Below are 21,011 nucleotides of genomic sequence, written 5' to 3' on the forward strand. Positions count from 1 at the left end.
ATCTTAAAAAAAATAGCTTTTATTAGACAAACTATTTATTGAAACAGAAATATTACTTGATACACTTTAACTGTTTTGCATATATATAGTTTAATTAAGTTTTAAGTTTTTTTTCTAAATTTAGATATTTTTAATATTTTTTTAAAAGAAATTATTTGTTGAATGTTTAAAACTTTTATATTTTTCTATTAAATTTTTGTTGTCTCATAAAAAAATATTTATTATTTAATAATATTTAATTACTATTTTATTTTATTTATTTTGTTCTCACATTAAAATGTTAAAATAAGGAATTGAAACGATGCAAGAACCGGAACCTAACGAGAGGCAATAAACCTTTGGAACGTATTCTCCTCCACTCACCACAACTCAATCCCAAACCCCAATTCCTTCACTTCCCTCAACGCTTCTACATTCCTCTGTTATTTTATGGTTATGGCATCAATTTTGTCCTTATCTCTCACAGCTCTTTCCCTCCCCAATTCTCAATCTCTGGTACGCTATTTCTTCGTTTTTTTTTTCCAATTCTGACTCTTTTCTATTTGCATTACCACACTCACCAACCATCGCGGTTTCTCCCAGGACCCCAAGAAAATCTCCGATTCTTCTTCTGGTGCGTTTAATTTTCGCTCCAGTTATTAAGACACTTTGCTATGCTCTACTCTCTCATTTATGCTACCTTTTCAGCAGGGAGAAGCAACAGCAGGAGTGAAAGTTGTTCTTCTGCAATATCCTTCCAACGAAGAAAGATGCTTCTCACTTCCGTCGCCATTGTTGCTGGAACCTTGTGCAGCACGTCAGTTCGCCAAATGGCTTTGGCCGCTGAATTTGTCGATAGTAATAACGCTATAAAACTCAACCTACGTGTCAATTTTCGTTAATGAATATGATGATGATGCTTACTATTGCACGTTATGTTGGTGTTACAATAATAGTAATGATAAGGTTATCTTGGTGTTACAATAATAGTAATGATAAGCTTATAATAGTAATGATAAGCTTGTTGGGAATTTAAGTGTGAATCTAAGTTTCACGTTGGATAGAAACAAGAAAGTATAGCACCTTATAAAGGTGAAAGACCCGTTAACTCATTGCTTTAAGGTTTTGGCTAAAGAGTGGTGTCGATCCCTTATATAGTTGGCTTAGATGTCATTGGTATTTGTGTAACCCACAGGGTAATCTCTTCCTTGATAGATCCAACAGTGGTATCAGAGCCTGGTTTGTCTTGGTGACCGTCTCAGACGAGTATAATCTGGAGGGGGAGTGTACCTATGTGGAAGGGACTCACCCTTGAGGGAGAGATTACTGGGAATCCAAGTGTGAGTCTAAGTCCCAAATTGAATAGAAATAAGAGAGTAGAACACCTTATAAAGGTGAAAGACCCATTGTTTTAAGGTTTTCGGTAAAGAGTGGTGTCGATCCTTTATATAGTTGACTCAGATGTTATTGGTGTTTGTGAATCCACGGGTAACCTCTTCCTTGATAGACCCAACAAAGGTTAGACATATAATTTATTTCTATCAGCCAATTCTCCATTTGTCTCTATCCATACATAGACCTTTATTAAATTGGTTTATCATATTATTAATTTTGTTAGAACCTCTATACATATAGAAAACCGAATCAAGAAACTGCTGTATTTGTAGAAACCAAAATGGGAATTGCTGTTCTAAATATGCATGAAATGTATATAGGGAAACTAAACAAAGAATGGATAAAGAAGTGACGGTGACAATAACCAAATCGGTCATATTTTACACGAATCCTATTTAATAAGTTTTAAGTAAAGAGACCAAATGGAGAGCTTGCTGTAATTTTAACCAAATAATAAATATGACATGTGCTGTGCTGAGCTACATATTGATTTAGAAAGTGTAAAATGAGAAGTATAATGGCTACGAAGACTTGCAATGTGATCCAGAATTTGTGAATACAGTGCCAGCTCTTAGAGGGAAGGATTATGGCAAGACTAAAATGCGATACCCAGACTACACAGAAACTGAATCAGGACTCCAATATAAGGTGATGTAGTGGTAGTAGTAGTTGTATATACATTATTGATTAATTAAGATGTTTTCTATTATTAATGTTTTTATTAATTTATGTACATTAAGAATGCAGGACTTGCGACCGGGGAGTGGCCCCAAACCCATGATGGGAGAGACAGTAGTGGTAAGGCACTGAGACGTTCGACATTTTTTTGTTTTAATTTTTTGTTGCAGTTGTTGGTTAGAAATTAGAAGTCTGATATAGCCTTTTATGAAAAAGTTGAAACACTCGCAACATCAAAATATCTTTGGTGCTCTAGAGTCTAGTTAGCAAACTTTCTTGGTTCACTGAAATTATTTTGTTTGTATGGTATGGCTTTATGGCAGATTTGACAACTTAAAGAAAATTAGAATGGCCTTGATTTCTTCAAGTGTAGTTTGCACACATGTAAACACTTAAAAAATTATTGGGTGCAATGAAATATGGGTAGAAAAAATGAAAATAGTGTTTATTAGTTTTTGAATGGCAAGATTTGCAACCGAACTCCCTGCAATTATTTTTACAACTGCAAGGTATGTACATCATGTTCTAAAGAATTATTCTCCCTTCTGATCGAAATAATTGAAACCAATTTGGTTTTCCAATTCCATTCAGGTTGACTGGGATGGCTACACCATAGGTTATTATGGCCGCATATTTGAAGCACGGAATAAAACCAAGGGCGGTTCCTTTGTGGTATGGAATTTGCATTTTGTAAATCAATACTGTAGGTGTGATTGATTATTACACACCTATTCTGCTATTTTTCTATCATGCAGGGTGATGACAAAGACTTCTTCAGATTCAAAATAGGTTATAATGAGGTGAGAGACATTATCATTTAATGATTAAACTGGTTCCTTGCAACTTGAATAGGATCTTCGTTATACATTTTGAATATTATTTCATGAGCAATGTTTACGCTTTTTGCTTCTATGTATGGATCAAGTGATACAGGATGTGCTAGGGTCATAATTAAACTGCTATTACTTTTGTTAACTAATTTTATACTTTACGTTCTTTTTAGTAATTTCGTATTTCCACGATTAGAAATAGTGGGGTTTAGGATTTTATCCCAAGTAACTGCTATAATGTAAAAGAAATATATTTATTGAAAACCCCTTTGTGCAAGTAAGTATCAGCTCCTTGTGTTTCTGGTTTTTGGGTACTCTTTTATGCACGAACTATGCGTGTACACCATCCTGTAATGCCATTGTTTGGGTCCACTCTTATAACAAAATTATGAGTGATATAATAAGCTTTTTCACCAGACCAAAAGGTGTTCCCATGCCATTTGACCGTGGGACTAAATCCTTGTTGGGCGTTGTCCACTAGATGCTTCCTGCGAGTGCCATGCAACATGTTTATGTATACTTGTTTTCAACTGAATTCATTACAATTGTTAATTCACTAGAATTAATCCACTCCTTACCAAAACAAACAGATCCTTGGTTGAAAAATTAATCCTTCTCTGCCTTAAAATAGTTCTTAGTTATATCCTCTACGTCACGCTTCTTGATGTAATGCTTAACTTTGAAATTGCCAATGGACATTACTGCCAGATGCTAAAATTTGAGAATATTAAGTGCTCGATTGTGGCCTATTTTTGGGTTCTGCATCTCTCGTTTTGTAGACAGTCCTCTTAACGCACTTTGAATGTTCAGGTAATACCTGCTTTTGAAGAGGCTGTTTCGGGCATGGCTCTTGGGGGCATTAGAAGGTGCTGCATCTATATTGCTAGAAATATTTGATGCATTATATAGTTTTTTTATGAGCAAGTTCTTTCCTGCCATCACAATAGCCTGATCTTTATTACTTTTGCAAAGAATAATATTTTGAAGTACATCTAATTGAAAAGTAGCGCCATGCATATCACGCCTATAATTAGCAGTTGCAAGTCCATGAAGTGTAATCTTATTTTATTGAATTGCAACTTTGTCAATTCTAACTCTAAATTTGTGGAACATTCTGACTTTCATTTTTTTAATTAAAATTATGAATTACTGGGACTGTTGAGTTAGAATCTTCTATTTAAATAATTTTAGTCCATAAAAGATCTGAATACGAAAGAAAATGTAGCAAAAGTATTTTGGGTTCATTTTGTGCGGAAAGAAAGGTACAGGTAGAGAGATGCAAATTTCACTGTCTCTCAACGATGTAGGATAATTGTGCCCCCGGAACTTGGATATCCTGATAATGATTTCAACAAGGGTGCCCCAAGACCAACAACATTCTCGGTAAGAAGTGAATGTCTATGTTCATCAACTATCTGAATGGATTATGAGGAAGATGCAATGCAAATATATTTTACAGGGCCAACGAGCCTTGGCTTTTGTGTTGAGGAATCAAGGGCTGATAGACAAGACTCTCTTGTTTGATATTGAGCTGTTGAAGATTATTCCGAATTGATTGTCCGGATTCTGAAATCTTCAGAGCATTGAGGTTAGTTTCCCTGTCTTAAGCATCAAGAGTCACAATTGACTTAAATTTTTAAAGCCTTATGCTATTTTTAGTAACTTGTGTTTTTGGTTTTAGGTCTACCTATTTATTTAGAGAGGATGCATGCAAACAACTGTTCTGTCCTTTGGAAATTTTGTTAATATTGATACTTTATGCTTGTGTCAATTTGCCTCGGGAATAGATGCTGAGTTGTAAATATATATTATGGTCTTCGTTGTTGGTCTCCCCAGCAACAGTAACATATGAAGCATCCAAACCAATTCTTCCCCCAACTATTGCAAACTTGAACAGACCGTATGGGGCTGTAAGTACATGGGATGGATCATCATATGATCAAATAGAAATCAGAAGTGGTTAGCAGATAAGGATTGCGTCACTGCAACATAATAGCTGTCGTGATAGCTCTTACAAATTTTATTTATCCATATTCAGTGCTTTCAAAAGCAGCAATAGTCATCGAAATATGAGAACCAAACACTATCCACTTATCACCATTTTTTCTTCTTGTTTTGGTCCTATACAACTCCCTTTTTATAGTTATTGTGCAATCTCATGTTTTGTGTTGTTGAGAAGAGAGAAATAGGATGAATGAAAATATGTAAAAAAGTGAAGTGAAATTCACCGATGTGTTTGGAACAATAAAAATAATTAGGAAATGAAAGGAGGATGGAAGTTTGTGTAAGAGAGTGAACTTCACCATCTTTTTGTTACAATGGAAATGGTGTAAAATTTATATACTGCAGTCTCCACACTCGAATATATTTGCTTTATACAATCATAAAAGGTTTATTTGCAAGATAAAATCACAGGAAATGTGACATATTGGACTAGGTTGTCTAGACTTAATAAAGTAATTTTTAAGACAGTGATGAAAATAAGTGATTTTTTATAAAATTGGAGATTAATAATGTTTGGTTATCATTATGAAAAGCGTTTCTTTTTAAATAGAAAATTGTACCATTTTGTTAAATACATCTTATTATATTCTTTTATTCCTGTAAAACAACCTTAAAAGATGTATGAAAATAAATGAAACAATACATCCATGCTGAATTTGGTTGTACTGCACTAAAAACAATATACATATACTAAGAAAAAATAAAAATTATATTAATTCTTTCATATTACTTTTCCACAATACAACAACAAAAATTACCACTTAATTAATATTTCATAATAACTAAGATCAGGTAAACAATATCTAAAGATAGTTTAAGTAATGGTAAATCACATCAATTTAATGTTTACTATTATTAAATCAGTTATTATTAGCATATAATTAAAACATGTAAAAATAAATCGTTAGACTTAGTCTAATTTTGAATTCAATTTATGAAAAAAAGAGTAAAAGTTATGAGGATTCGGTAAGATCGAGAATGGAAATGAAGGATACAAATAAAAACATGATAAACGGATTGGAGGATAATATTATTTATTTATTTGTTTATTTATTTTTTTGGAGGATAATATTTTTAATTTACTAAAGCATAGCTCTAAAATTTACGCGGTTCTGCTCGTGCACAATAACGTTAACCAATTCGTCTTTTTCAACAAATTCTGGATTAACTATTCAAAAACGACATGGGATTTGGATTTTGTGATTGCATTTGGTGAATCTAAATCTCATAACAGATCTATCCAAAAATATATTTAAACAAAGTGATTGGACAATGTTTTGAAAACTAATAAAATCATAAAATTTTTACCTTTCTATAAATAAATTAGGGTTTGAGAACTCATATGGATCAAAATAATTCTCTAAACTCTATAAATAGTTCCAAAAATATTTTACAAAACTTTTGTCTTTCCTAACGCTCGTTTCGTCCCTGTTAACAAGAGCAAATGACAAAAATACATTAATTTATTATTTTTCTGCATCATACTGACATCAAAGTTTAGATTTAAAATCACTATCCAAAAATTTCATTGCTAAATCGGTCCTACTATATATCAAAATACATTAACTAAATAGTACATATTGATGAAATCATGAGATTTATTTATTCACCTATAATAAAGACATTGAAATTGATCTGAATTTACCTATTGTTTTAAATGAGAAGATTTGACATAGGTTATCATTTCAATGCAAGTTAGACTTTTCTTAAAACAAACATATCATTTTTAAGAAATACATACTTAAACTTATTCCATTCTTACTGTGTGGAGAAAGAAGTTGTTCACACATTCAATTAAAATAAAATATAGTCTTGGAGCAATCAAAATGTGTCATTGTGTTTGAGATATATAATGAATTATATATATACGAACAAATGATGATCATAAATGGCTTAAATTTCGAAATGGCCAGTTGTTGGAGGCTAATTATAGGATGGAATATCAATGGTGTTATGTATGGTGCATCAAGTGAAGACACCATACTCACTTTTTTTTAAGGTAATAAGGGCTTAGACTTCAAAGACAGCAAAGAACAAGAAAAATGTCACAAATTATGAAACAAATAAATAGTGTTTCGTCAACTCCAACAATTCAATTCGCGTTTGGTTAATTGGTAGCTGCATGCAGCTAGGTACTAAGTGTCATCTTCAGACAAAACATCCTAAGCACAGTTGTTATTCTAAGCACAGTTGTTTTTGACATTTATTAGTTTTTTTAGCTTTTAAGAAGAAGTTTCTATTATTATTTGAGAAATGATTTTTCCACATCATAACAAAACCACTTGAAAACCTATTTTCAAAGATAATATATAGTTATTGAAAAAATAAAGTTTTATATTTATAAAAAAATTAAAAAGTAAAATAATGAATATAAAATAAGTGTAAAAACTTATAAGATATAAACTACATTGTTCCTTATTATTTACCATTGACGTGTAGTTATACACATCATCATATTTATGAAGACAAAAATCAGTTCTTTTCTTTAAAATATTTAAACTCCAGAATTTATCACGACTTCCAATGATTCAAAACATGTTTTGAAGAAGATTAAAAAGCCTTTTTTTTTAAATTTTCCAATATGCGATGAAAAATATCAGGATAGATTTATAACAAAACATCAATTTGACTAAATTATTAGAATTCGTTTATAAGTTTGAAAATTGTTTAAAATAATGTGTCACTTATTTTAACTTAAAATTTTAAGATATTAAAATTATTTTTGTTAATTATAGAATTTACACTCACACTTAAATTTAATATATATATATATATATATATATATATATATATATATATATAATAAGATATATTACATTAAAAAAAGTGAGAGATAAGATATTTGACGTAAGATACAATGAAAAAGAAACAAAAAAAAGAAAAATATTGCTATGAAATATGAAAAACCAAAACCCTAATTCTCATTAAGAATATAATTAAAGTTACATTCGGTGGAGTATTTTCTTTGGCTCTATCAAATTTTAAGATGATGCATGGAAATCTTCTTCTATTTATTTATTTATTTTAATTTCTATCTCTTGTTAATTGGCAAGGGGTGATTAAAGAATAAAACATTGTCGTTTATGTTGGAAAGTACCTACAAATGAAGGACCCGTGAGCCATTAAAGAAGAAAAATAACACAAAATTGTCGTTTATATATGGCCATATATGTAAGTAACCAAAAAGGAAAAACCTTCATTTCCATTACGGCGTCTTTTCAAACTCCATTCACTTAATCTTCCAACTTTTGTCTCTAATTATACGTCATTCTATTAATTATATGTTTCCAGATATATACTTTTTTTAATAATTTCCTTTTTGAAGAAAATAAATCTCGTAATTTTGGTAAAAGAAAATCATTCTTTTTCTTCGAAAACTTGAACAAAACGTGAGGGGAAAGTTCTAAAAATATAAATTAATCATGTTTTGAGGGAGATAGTATTGTTGGAAGTGACCCTTATTTTCATGAGAATCTAAAATAATGACAATATAGAAGCATTAAAAACATTTTTTATTTATTTATAATGTTAAGGTTGTTTAAATTATTTACATCAATGACGTTATGAAGATAAATTTAGTATGTTGATGTTGTTTCAAAATTATGTGAAATTAATTATATACTTCAATGCGTTTATTTGGTTATGTTAGAAGTTAACCTACTTAATTGGAAAAGTTCTTCTTAACAAGGAGTTTAAAAATCATTTTGCCATGACTTTTTAGATTAATAATATTATATATATATATATATATATATATATATATATATATATATATATATATATATATATATATATATATATATATATATATATTGGTTTGGTAGTCTGCATCAAACTTTTGTATTATACTCTCTTTATTTGTTTTTGCATTCTAACTTTTTTTATTGTCCTTCAAATTGAATTGGTTTTTGAAAGTTGTGGAAAGCACCGGCCATTGTTATAGTTTAAAGCATGAGCTTATAAGGAGATGAGAAAGAACTCCATAAGTGTTAAAGACACTTTATTTTCTAAGTAGCACATGTATACTTTTTGGCAAAATATCATTAAGAATTGCAAAACTACAAACAAAATTTATTAGATAAAATTGTAACTTAGAAATTTTTAATTTAAAAGGCCAGCCAATAAAAATAAATAACGATCTATGTTTTTAAAAGTATATTTACTAACCTTTCTCTGAAAACTTATTGAGTTAGATAATCTTTCGGGTTATATTGAATGCAATTTCTTATATTTTTTTCTTTTACTTTTTTTAAGCAAGCAAATTTAGATTAAATAACCTCTTAGAAGACTTATTGTATGTGTTCTTCATTCATATAATCTTTTAGATTAAAATAGAATTCTGATCACCAATAGACAAATTTGTCAGTGTTTCGGTGAACACTTTCCTGTGTGTCTCTGTTGCTCCTGGATGTCTGGGATGCTTGCATTTCTTCAACTGTTGTCCTTCGTATTCACCAAAGGAGGGGGAGGTACCTGCAAAGATACTCCGACGTTCAAGTCAGATATGAGTTATGGAGCTGAAGCTCAGAAGAGAGTAATTGGATACTGCTCTGAAGTATTATTCAGGATCTCTAGAGCATAAAGATAACGTACCTGGACTTGGGTCCTGTCACTGTATTTATAAAGAATAAAAATAACCACCTTACCTACTGATATTTTAACTGTCTAAAATATCTAAGATATTTATGTTATTACATAAATATCCTTATTACATAACAGTCAGTAAATAAATTCTTCGATAAATTATAGGCACCAAATCAAACTCATTTAAATATGTTTATAAATTAATTAGATATATGTAAGAAAAAAAAAAGAGTAGGAGAGGAAGTAGAGACGATATACAGTGACAATGGCATAAAAAAGAAGAAAAAGGAAAAAGTGAAAGAGAGAAAGATAAGACAAAGGAGGAGAAGAAACCAACAGTGGCAACTACGGATAAAGAACCAAAATGATATATATATATATATATATAGAATTTATGAATAAAAAAATCTTTAATAATTATTGAATATGTACGGATATAGATATTTATCAATGTATTTTTTAATAGATAAAAATTACCATTGAAATTTAGTCATTAGTTACTGTTAGTGATGGCAAAAAATTTCGTATCCATGGATATCCGCGAATAAAATTTACAATGAATAGTTGGTATCCGCGGATATTCACTACCCACGGATTGTGGGTAGCGGATTTTTTAATACCCACTTATAAACGGGTCGAGTGTGGATATTATACTATTCATACCCGCAGATATCCGCTACCCACAAAAAATAAAAATAAAAATTTAATTTATATTTTATTAAATTTAATTTAATTAAAATTAATATTAATTTATATTTTATAAGGTTAAATATAATTAAAATTAAATTTTAATTTATATTTAATTTAATATATATTATATTTTTTGTAATTTTATTTAAGTTTTATTATAATATTTTATAAAGATATATTTTTTTAAATATTTGTAGGTATCTACGGATATTTGCGGGTTTTAAAATATTTACGGATATTTTTTAAACGGATATTCGTGTGGATAACGGATTGGATAACAGATGAATTTTTTTTTGTCGGTATCGGATTGAGGGTAGACACTATTCTGACCCGGATTGTGGGTAGACACTATTCCGACCCAACCCGCCCGTTATTATCAATTCTTCTTATAGTAAATCTTGATGTCACCAAATACATTAATTAATTGATCAATTGTGTTGATTAATTAGTGTTATGACTTTTAATCTTAACCGTGAAGTTGTCTTTTACTATATGTTACTTTCTTCTAAGAATAAATAAGAGCCTGGAGGCTGCATGCTTGCCCCCATCAATGAAAAAAGCAATATATATACTTCCCTACCTAATATATTTCAACAAAATTTCAAATTCATTAAATAAGTTAGTAACTGTAATCCCCTCACAATTTCCATCACACAACACAAATGACGGACAAAGACAAAAATCAAACGTTGTTGAGCTGTGTACATTTACAGATGGTGGGGAAAAAAGAATAATTGGAGATGAAGAAGTAGGGAAAGAAGGCAAATGAAGAGTGTTCCAGCAAAGCAGGTGAGACCAAGACTGCCACACACCAAACCAACAAACTCAATTACGTTGAACTCTTTGTTTCCTCTGATTTTGTCGTTATAAAGTGGGACATAATTCCAACCATGTTGGGATCTGCAACACCTTTCCAATCTCTCCTTCACCCTCACCATCTCTATCCTCTTCTTCAGAACATTCAAATCACCATCTACGCTCGTCCATCTCTCTGTTCATTCATCAATCCAAATCATTACAACGAGAAGAATGCAAAACTTGAAAGAGAGTATCGTGAGATTATTTGTTTATTTATTACCTTCGTCTTGATAGTTCTGCACTTTGATCAGACGTGTATTGCTCCTCTTTGGATACGGCCTTCTTGGTTGAACGAAAAAGAAAGAAGAAAGAGAAGCAGCCATGTTAGTTTTTTGTTCACTGACCAGTGTTGAAACAAAATGTGGCAAAAGGGTGTTTGTATAAAAGTATAGGAGTGGCTTAAATCGCGGAATAATTTAAGGGTTTGTTAGGGTTGGAGGTGCCCTTTGTGTTCTCTTATACGACACTAGAAAAGGGTGTTTTAGGGGTCAAGAATATGAAGATGCATATTGTAATAACGCGTACGTGAAGAAGAAAGGCTGTGGGAAAAGTCATGGTTCCAATTATTAAATGCTTATCACCCTCACTTTGTTGTTATCTATTCATGGATTACTTCAACTGACCGGCTTAATTAACTAATCATTTTTGTTTCTTCTCTAAACACCACATTATCTCATCACCCTACTTCATGCATGCTTAATACCTATTTTCTAGTTTAATAGTTTTACATTATTTAAGAGTTAAAAGTCAGATTAAGTATTTTTCTTTCTTTTATATTTCGATGCGATTTTTTAAAATTAAACTGTAACAGAGTTTTATGTTTCATCTTAAATGCGATTATGAATCCTAATAATATTATTTAACAAACTTGAGATATAAATATTGACATCTTAATTCTTACTCGATATAACCAATCATTAAATATTTACGTATCTATCATGTTCAATAGTCTTACATAGTTTAATATTAAAACAGTTTTTATTTTTTTCATTAAATTATAACCAATTTTATATCCTATGTTTCTTAGCTTTTATAATATATCATGCAATTTACTTTAACGCATATACAAACTATTTAAATTTATATGTTTCGAGTACTTACTTATTATCATTTTGTTAACCATATATTGTTCCTCGATGAAATTAAAACAGTACTTGACACATTCAACATTAATTAATTATGCCAATAGTCTTGAGAAATTGCATGAGTTTACAATGCATTTTTCGCAAACTGTATTTCTTGCAAAGAATACTTTAAATACGAATTTTCTATGTTTTTTTTTGTCGATTTGTCTGTCATATTTGAATTGGCATTGGTTTTTACCAAGTCCAATTTGTATACCACGTTGTCTATAAGAAACAAAAATGTATCCCATCTAATCTCTCAACATTTTTTCCTTTTAGAAAACACAAGTTTGTTTTCTTTTATATATATGAAAAAAAAAGTCAGCGTTTGTCGTTTTTGTCTTTATCTATCAGCAACAAGAGTCATTGACATTATATTTTCCATCCTTTCCATTCTTTTTTTTTATTCTTGAGAAAAGATATATTTGTTTTTTATATTCTTTTTTGGATTGCAACCAAGGATTATACATTGAATTTATACATAGTTATGTTCAAATTAATCAATATGTAAATTATAATATTGCATTTATTCAACTATGGTATGATACTCTCGTATAATTAACCATCACAAGTAAACTGTGGCATACGTGAGGCAAATATATCAGTTTCAATACCTCATCATCAGTACGATAATAATTTATTAAATAAGTATTTAATTGCAGTACACTATTAAAGTAAACGTTAATTAATTAAAACAGGTAGTCTTCAAAATAATTCTTATAAAAAAAATATAACATTAATGATTTAAATTTAGACAGTATCATGAAAGAAATTTATTTTGTCAGTTAATTTATTGCTTATTCTTGATTTTCTTTTGTGATAATCTTTTGTGTTTCTGTTTCTAGAGAGTTGCTCCCTCCATCACCACCAACCACTCCCTGCACCTCCCCATACCTTATTTGTCCTTCTATAAAACGGATGTCAACATCCGTTTCACCTTCAACGGATGTTGACATCCGTAACATTTATTTACATATTTTATATTTTAGTTTATTATTTTTATTTAAAAAAAAAAAACTTCAACGGATGTGCCACATCCGTTTAATAGATTTTTAAAAAGTTTTTTATTTATTATTTAAATAATAATATATAAATTAAAATAATAATTATTATTTTATTAAATAAAATAAAATTAATTTATAAATAATTAAATAATAATTTTTAAAAAATTAAATAATATTTATATATTATTTTAAAATATAAAAAATTAAAAAACTAAAAATTAAAAAACATAAAAGGCAAATTTATAAAAAAAAAATTAATTATTATTTAAATAATAATACATAAATTAAAATTAATAATAATTATTTTATTAAATAAAATAAAATTAATTTATAGATAATTAAGTAATAATTTTAAAATAATTAAATTATATTTATATATTAATTTAAAATAAAAAAGATAAAAAAACTAAACTAAAAAACAAAAATGCAACGGATGTCACGGATGTGGCACATCCGTTTTAATATATTTATAATAAATTTTTTAATTATTATTTAAATAATAATACATAAATTAAAATTAATAATTATTATTTTATTAAATAAAATAAAATTAATTTATAAATAATTAAGTAATAATTTTAAAATAATTAAATAATATTTATATATTAATTTAAACAAAAAAAATAAAAAAACTAAAAGTTAAAAAACAAAAAAGGCAACGGATGTCGCCACATCCGTTAACGGATGTGGCACGTCCGTGGAAGTATTTTTTCTTCAACGGATGTTGACATCCGTTGAAGGAAAGAGGTGGGGTGTAAGATATTTTAAAATATAAAGGATAGTTTTGGAATTTTAAAAGAATGTGGTGGTGGATGGAGCAAAGTGGGGTGGTGTAGGGAGTAATCCTCCTGTTTCTAACTGTCAGCACATGATAATCAAGTAGGATGAGCCTTATTCAATGACTGGGTCAGGCCCAATTAATTCAATATGAATTATAATTTTTACTTCCTGCACCCTGCCAATTTTCTTTGTGTACTCCATCAAAGATTTCCAAAAAGCCGGGTGAGTGTTTCTCTTTCAAAAAATTTCCGAAAGTAATTTAATGCGTTTTGGAAAATAAAATCCCGAACGATACGAAATTTTATTTGATGGTATAAAAAGTAACAGCTATTAATTGTTAGATCAAAAAAGAAACTAAAAATTTTCAACAAAAATTATAAAAAATATTTTATGCATTATTTATCAAAAGTTCGATCTATAACGATAACCAAACATATCAATTTATATTATAATATAAATATTTTAGAAGTTGGACATATAGTTATGACAACACCTAATGTTTCCAGTAGTATTTTTCTAAGGGAAATTCTCCATTCACCTCTTTTGCATCCATGAATTTAAAAATTATCTATTTTCTATTTTTAAATTATGAAATCTGAAAATAAAAAATTATTTTCAAATTATATAGTTTAAAAAAAATATATAATATAAAAGTCATTTTTAACCCAAAAGTAAAAAAAAATTAATTATACAAATCATTGAAGAGACTTAAAAAACAAAATAACTTCCAAATTATATAATCTTTTTTTTTTTAATTTATGATGTGAAAGTTTCTTATAACTTACAAATTGTATTTTTTTAATTTTAACGTCGAGATTAACCAGTTAAAAAAGATAAAACAGTAATTTTCATATTCATGGTTGTAGAACAAATATTATGGAGTTTCTGGAAGAATCTGCGATATTCGAAAATTATAGGCCGAACAAGTAGATGAACAAGTACAAAACCCATTATAATTTTTTTTAATATAGATCCCAATCAAATTTGAATTTAAACTCTGCAAATTATCTAAACCCATATCAAATTTTTGCTTTGCTTTATTATTATAATAATATCAGTAAAAAATTATAATAATAATAATAAAATAAATTTTTAGTATATAAAAAATTCATCAATTTTGACTTTGATCTTTATAACTTCTCATTTTTCACCTTTATGCATTTTGAAATTGTATTTGTTTCTCTTTCATGTAAAAAATCATGCTCTAATTTTGGTTTACAATATCTATTTTAAGAAAGATATGCAAAATATATTTAATAAATTTTAAGAATTTCTTAGATGCTAAAATGGTATGTAATAAATATGATTACTTATCAACTAATATAATCACTTAACTTGTGTTGAACACATGTTAACTACAGTTATGTAATATTTGTATAAAAGTATAAATTTTTAATTTTAGATAATTAACTTGTGTTTTCTTTGCAAATTATTGTGTATTATATATGTAAATAATTTAATAAATGAAATTATACGAAAGAGAAAAGGATGACGCGTATTCTGTTAGGTTAAGTTTAATTTCCAATATATATTACCCGGTTTTCCTTTAATATATATTTCTTTTAACCGACATAGTAAACAGATATTGATCTGTTTGGATGGGTGCGATGAGTTATGATGAATGGCTAGAAGTGGAGGTGCGCGAAAATCGTTGAAGAAGTTAACATGATGAAGGGCCGGGATTGAATCCTAGTGAAGATTATTGATGTGGTAACTTGGGTACCACAAAATATAAACCGGATCATAGCCCAACAGCCAACAGCACTGTATTTTATTTTTATGTTATAAATATTAGAAAGAACAGAACACAGAAGGCACAGCGCCGCCTCAAGCTCTATCCCTAATCCCTATCTTATTCTCTCTGCTCTCGCAACACGCTCTTGCCTCCGATCTAAGGTGCATCTTTTCTCGATCTTTATTTTCTGATTGTTTTTTGTGGTTCACTTGCATCTGCCTATGTTTTTTGTTTCATCATCGTGATTGTAATATTAATGAAGATAGTAATGTTAGTGATAATCGACACTCATCAATCATGGCACCACGCTTATTCTTTGTGGGGGTTTCCTTCTGGACCACCACATATGTGATGACTCTTTTGCTTCTCAAATGTTATTGTTGCGGCAGTTCGGTCTGTGTTTTCTAGGTTTTCGATTATTCTGTTATGTTTTTTATGATATTACGATAACGCTCCCTGTTCTGTTTAAATTATTTTTCGTTTTAGGGTTAGGATGCTCACCTTTAGATAGATGTATGAAAACTTTGGGAACAATAATTTATGTTCTTGGTTTTTCATTGGCCCTATGTATGATTTGGTTGTTCATGATGGGTCTTGGCTAGGTATTTGTCATTGGTTTCAATATATTGTTATTTATGTTTAGGACTTGCCTTGAGTTTCGATGTTGTAATTTTGACAGTTTTTTTTTCTGGATTTGAATTGTAGGTGTTGTTGAAGCTTCATTTTGTTGGCTTGTTATACGTGCAAGTTCTGCGGTGGCAGATTCCAAGGTGAAGGCGTCACGTTAAAGTTTCTTTCATGTTTGAACAGGCTACTATCCATTTGGGAGCAACTGAGCTGCTTGGAGAGTATTTTTCTTCTTCTAGAAAAAATTATAGACCCTCATCACCGCAGAGAGTTATCTGTATGCATCGCGAGACATACCAGAAATTCACTCAGTTTTGTGGTAGCGGTTGGCCACCTTCCATTATCCCCGAAGGAGATTCTTCCAGGCTACAAGCTACTTTAGAGACCGAAATTGCTGCTGCGTGTAACTTGAATTCTTGGGTTTGCTGCCACTGAATATCTCTGAGACTTTGTAAGTCAACATGGCTTTACAGAACATTGGTGCTGCAAACAGCGATGATGCCTTCTATAGGTACAAGATGCCTAAGATGATTACCAAAATTGAGGGCAGAGGTAATGGCATCAAAACTAATGTCGTCAATATGGTTGATATTGCAAAGGCATTGGCAAGGCCAGCTTCTTACACGACTAAGTATTTTGGTTGTGAGCTTGGGGCCCAGTCTAAGTTTGATGAGAAGACTGGGACTTCCCACGTCAATGGAGCCCATGATACTGCAAAGCTTGCTGGCCTTCTTGAGAATTTCATCAAGAAGTATGTCCAGTGTTATGGTTGTGGAAATCCTGAAACTGATATCATAATTACCAAGAACCAGATGATCCAGCTGAAATGTGCTGCTTGTGGTTTTGTGTCCGATGTTGATATGAGAGACAAGCTGACTACCTTCATCGTTAAGAATCCTCCAGAAGTAAAGAAAGGTTCCAAAGACAAGAAGGCCATGCGGAGAGCCGAGAAGGAGAGACTCAAGGAAGGTGAAGCAGCTGATGAGGAACAAAAGAAAGTGAAGAAAGAGGTTAAGAAGAAAGGTTCTTCGTCTACAAAGGATGGCACTGCAAAATCCACCATTTCAAAGAAGAAAGGAAGTGGCTCTGATGAAGATCGCACATCGCCTACTCACAGACAAATTGAAGAGAAAGAGGAAGCTCATGACGAAGATGATGATGATGGCGTGCAATGGCTGACAGATACGTCACTTGATGCTGCTCGTCAACGTATCCAAGAACAGTTAAGTGCTGTGACAGCCGATATGGTTATGCTTTCTACAGATGAACCAGAGAAGAAGAAAAAAGCAGCAAGTAATGAAAATGGTGGCTCTCAGAATGGTAACTCAATGAACTACGGGGCTGTGGTTGCTGAAGTGAAAGCAAATTTGAAGAAAGGTTTTGGAGCAACTGAATTGCTTTCTCGTCTTGCAGCACTTCCCGCACCTGCTCAGGAAAAGATGACTGCTCTAGTTGAAGCTCTATTTGAGGGAACAGAGAAAGGTTTTGGTAAAGTTACTCTTAAGAAGAAGAACTATTTCGCTGCTGCTGTTACAGAGGAGGGATCCCAGATTTTATTGCTTCATGCCATTGAGGAATTCTGCTGCAAGTCTAATTCCAATGCTTTGAAGGAGGTTGCCCTGGTTCTGAAGACACTGTACGATGCTGATGTGTTGGAGGAAGAGCACCTGGTTATGTGGTATCAAAAGGGACTGAAAGGCGATAACAAGAACTCCAAGATTTGGAAGAATGCCCAACCTTTCATTGAATGGCTTCAGAATGCAGAATCAGAATCGGATGAAGAATAATATGTGATCATTATCATGGAGGAAGAAACACTCTTGGATTTTCCTTTACTTATGTTTGCTTGTTTGTTTCATGTCTTTTATTTCCAATAAAGGGTCTTGTTGGCCCCATGTTCTGAACTATGATCTTTTAAATTTATTGCGAAGGTTGCACTGCTCTATTAGTATGTACGCGTCAGTGTGTGGTTCTTGAGTATTTTGGCTTTTTATGTTAATGTTTTATGCTTATAATAAAATGTGTCCTGATAATAAGATGGTGTTCTGTTGTTTCTAATCCTGCTTGTTCAAATGTGGTTGATACCTGATATGAACATCCTCTAGCTTTGTAGGGAATTATTATAAAATGTCCTTTTTCTTTACCCCTTTTAGTTTTTGATGGATTATTTGGGAAACGTTTTGATTTGGGGAGGCTACAACTCTTGCTCTTATGATAATCGATTGAGTATATTTGAGTCAAACTGTATGTCATCTAAAAATATTTTGTTGTTTACCCATTTTAGATTTGTTGGATCGATGGGGTAGGTTTTCATTGATATGCACCCGACAATAGCTTCTGTTATTGTGATTATCAATCAAGTAAGCATATTCTAGGAAACCCGCATGTAATTCTATAATGTTTTCTTATTTACCCCTTTTAGTTTTGTTGACTTGGTGGGTGAGGTTTTGACAGAAGATGCAGCTTTCATTATTATGGACATGAATTGGGTAAGGTATATTTTGAACCAATTGCGTGTGGTTCTGATTCACATACTCATTCTTCTATTTCTGTATACCGGGATGCGGGGATGTGCTTGGTATGTGTATGGGCTCAAATCTAGCACTGCTCACGTAAACGTAATTACAATACGGAATAAAAATAGTATTGTTGGGTGTTTCATCATACACCTAGGGTTTCACCCTACGCCTCTAAATTTTAGATTTATCCTCTAATTAATAATGTTAAATTTTAGATTTATTCTCTAACTAATAATGTTTGGTGAATATTATCATATTGATTATTGTTATTATTTATTTATGACTTTATTGTTATATGTTAAAGTTAGCATTTGTTATATTTATTATTATTTATGTTATATTTATTGTTTTTGTTTGTGTTAGAAAATTAATGACAAATAAACCTAATAAATCATATATTTAATATTTATATTATTAAAAAGATTATATCGAGGAAATACGAAAGAAAAAATATTGGTTTTTTTATTTTGAATATGGAAATACGAAAGGATCTCTGGATGTTTTTATACTCGATATTTTAATAGTTTTTTTAATTATATTATTTGTAAATGTTTATTAGATTATTTTAAAATCTTTTATTATATTATTTTTAAATATTTAATTAGGTAATTTTTTTGAATTAATTTAATTCGTACAAAATAACTTTATTTAAAATTAATAAATTTAATTAAAAATATATTAATAAATTTAAAATATTTTAGGTAGTGTTAGATATTATTAAATTATTAAGATAATTTAAAATAAATATTAAATATTTACAAACAAAATTATTTAATTTATAATTAATTTAAATATTTATATATTTATAAAATCCTAATATTTCATTAAAAAATAATTATATATCTTAAAATTATAAAAAGAATATATTTTAATGAAGATTGAGAATTTTGAGTCAAAAAATTTGGTCAAAAATTCTTCTATTTTTATTAAAAGTTAATCATAGAGGATATTATAAGTATTTTAAAAAGTTTTGAAAGTATAAGATAAAATCTTTGAACCTGCAGGGTGAAACACGTCTGTTGTTTTATAAGCATAATATATATACTTTTCATTTCATATATATATATATATATATATATATATATATATATATATAATTAGATTTCTATTTTCTTTTTTTTCTTTTTTCATATCATATATCGTATAAATTTATCATTTATATCTCCTCTCTCCGAATGTATATCAAGAATGAGAAATATTTAAGTTGAATATGAATAATATTTTTAGCTTATAACTAATTTGGTTCTGTTCAAAATTATTTTTTTTTAAAGTTAAATTTTGTGTGCTTTTAATTAAAACCTTTATTTTTATTTTGGTACATCTTTAAAATATTTATTGAAAATTTATGCAGTTTTTTTATAATGATATATTATGAGTTTTTTTAACTTAATAAATAATGTTTTATAATTATTTATATTTATATTATTTATTTTTAAGTTTATACGATTAAATGTATACAGTATTAATGTATACAGTATTAGGTTAACAAATCGGGTTAACAAAATCTTGCCTCATAGTTGGGTTAATTTAAATTGAAATAAATGAAAAAATTAAATACAACTAGAGGAAAATATTTAGGAATTTCTGCAATGCTTTAACATTTTCGATAAAGGGTTACGAAATAAAAATAAAAAAAGTATTAGCGCATATAATAATACATAAAAATCTCACAAATGAATAAATTATATTTTAATATTTTGAATTATTTATTTTTTTTCTTTAAGTTTTTACATTATATGATGTTTGTAACATACACAGTTACAATTACTTGCAGCATTTTGGACTAAGCAAGCTGTTATTAGTACTGGGAAACTTAATTTTATTTATCAGTATTTATGAAACAATTTATTCAAATAAGATCTTAATCATGAAAATAAAAATGGAAAAGAGTAAGAGTACAAAAATTTGTTTGTAAAGTCACATAAATTATTTTATTTTTTATTTCTTTATTACACACAGGAGATTATTTAGGTAATTTTATCAGGAAAATATATTTAACTTTTATTATCTTTTTTCTTTTCATTTTTTTTTAAGATCGCAAAAAGTGTAGTTAGGTAAATTAAAAGTAATAAATTGTTCAAATATTATGTACCACACTAAATGTGTAGTTTAAGATGATTATTTAATGTGTTATTTTGTCTTATGGTCTAGATTTTTTAAACAAACTACTGGATATTATTAAACCAAAGCTAAAATCTCAACTC

The 21,011-nt window shown here is 29.4% G+C and overlaps 3 protein-coding genes across 4 annotated transcripts; 2 read left to right on the forward strand and 1 right to left on the reverse strand.

Moving 5' to 3' along the window:
• The first annotated feature begins 292 nt into the window (after positions 1-292).
• Positions 293-5,223, forward strand: LOC108321740 (peptidyl-prolyl cis-trans isomerase FKBP19, chloroplastic). 2 transcript variants are annotated; one of them, XM_017553590.2, is made up of 11 exons: positions 293-495; positions 583-613; positions 688-837; positions 1,937-2,022; positions 2,122-2,172; positions 2,644-2,724; positions 2,808-2,852; positions 3,693-3,748; positions 4,190-4,265; positions 4,342-4,470; positions 4,564-5,223. In XM_017553590.2, the coding sequence occupies exons 1-10, from the start codon at positions 430-432 to the stop codon at positions 4,435-4,437; spliced, it is 738 nt and encodes a 245-aa protein (XP_017409079.1). In that variant the 5' UTR covers positions 293-429; the 3' UTR covers positions 4,438-4,470; positions 4,564-5,223. The 2 variants fall into 2 exon arrangements, with proteins under 2 accessions (XP_017409079.1, XP_017409080.1); XM_017553591.2 differs by having other exon boundaries at positions 691-837.
• Positions 5,224-10,746: 5,523 nt separating this feature from the next.
• Positions 10,747-11,528, reverse strand: LOC128195481 (uncharacterized). The gene is made up of 2 exons (XM_052873275.1): positions 11,239-11,528; positions 10,747-11,151 (listed from the first exon to the last, which is right to left on the reverse strand). The coding sequence occupies exons 1-2, from the start codon at positions 11,339-11,341 to the stop codon at positions 10,868-10,870; spliced, it is 387 nt and encodes a 128-aa protein (XP_052729235.1). The 5' UTR covers positions 11,342-11,528; the 3' UTR covers positions 10,747-10,867.
• A 3,983-nt stretch (positions 11,529-15,511) lies between these two features.
• On the forward strand, positions 15,512-18,346 carry LOC108321717 (eukaryotic translation initiation factor 5). Its single transcript, XM_017553556.2, has 2 exons — positions 15,512-15,822; positions 16,367-18,346. Exon 2 carries the CDS (start codon positions 16,750-16,752, stop codon positions 18,073-18,075), a length of 1,326 nt encoding a protein of 441 aa, XP_017409045.1. The 5' UTR covers positions 15,512-15,822; positions 16,367-16,749; the 3' UTR covers positions 18,076-18,346.
• The last annotated feature ends 2,665 nt before the right edge of the window (positions 18,347-21,011 follow it).

Source organism: Vigna angularis, chromosome 2, assembly GCF_016808095.1.
Source record: "Vigna angularis cultivar LongXiaoDou No.4 chromosome 2, ASM1680809v1, whole genome shotgun sequence".
NCBI lineage: Eukaryota > Viridiplantae > Streptophyta > Magnoliopsida > Fabales > Fabaceae > Vigna > Vigna angularis.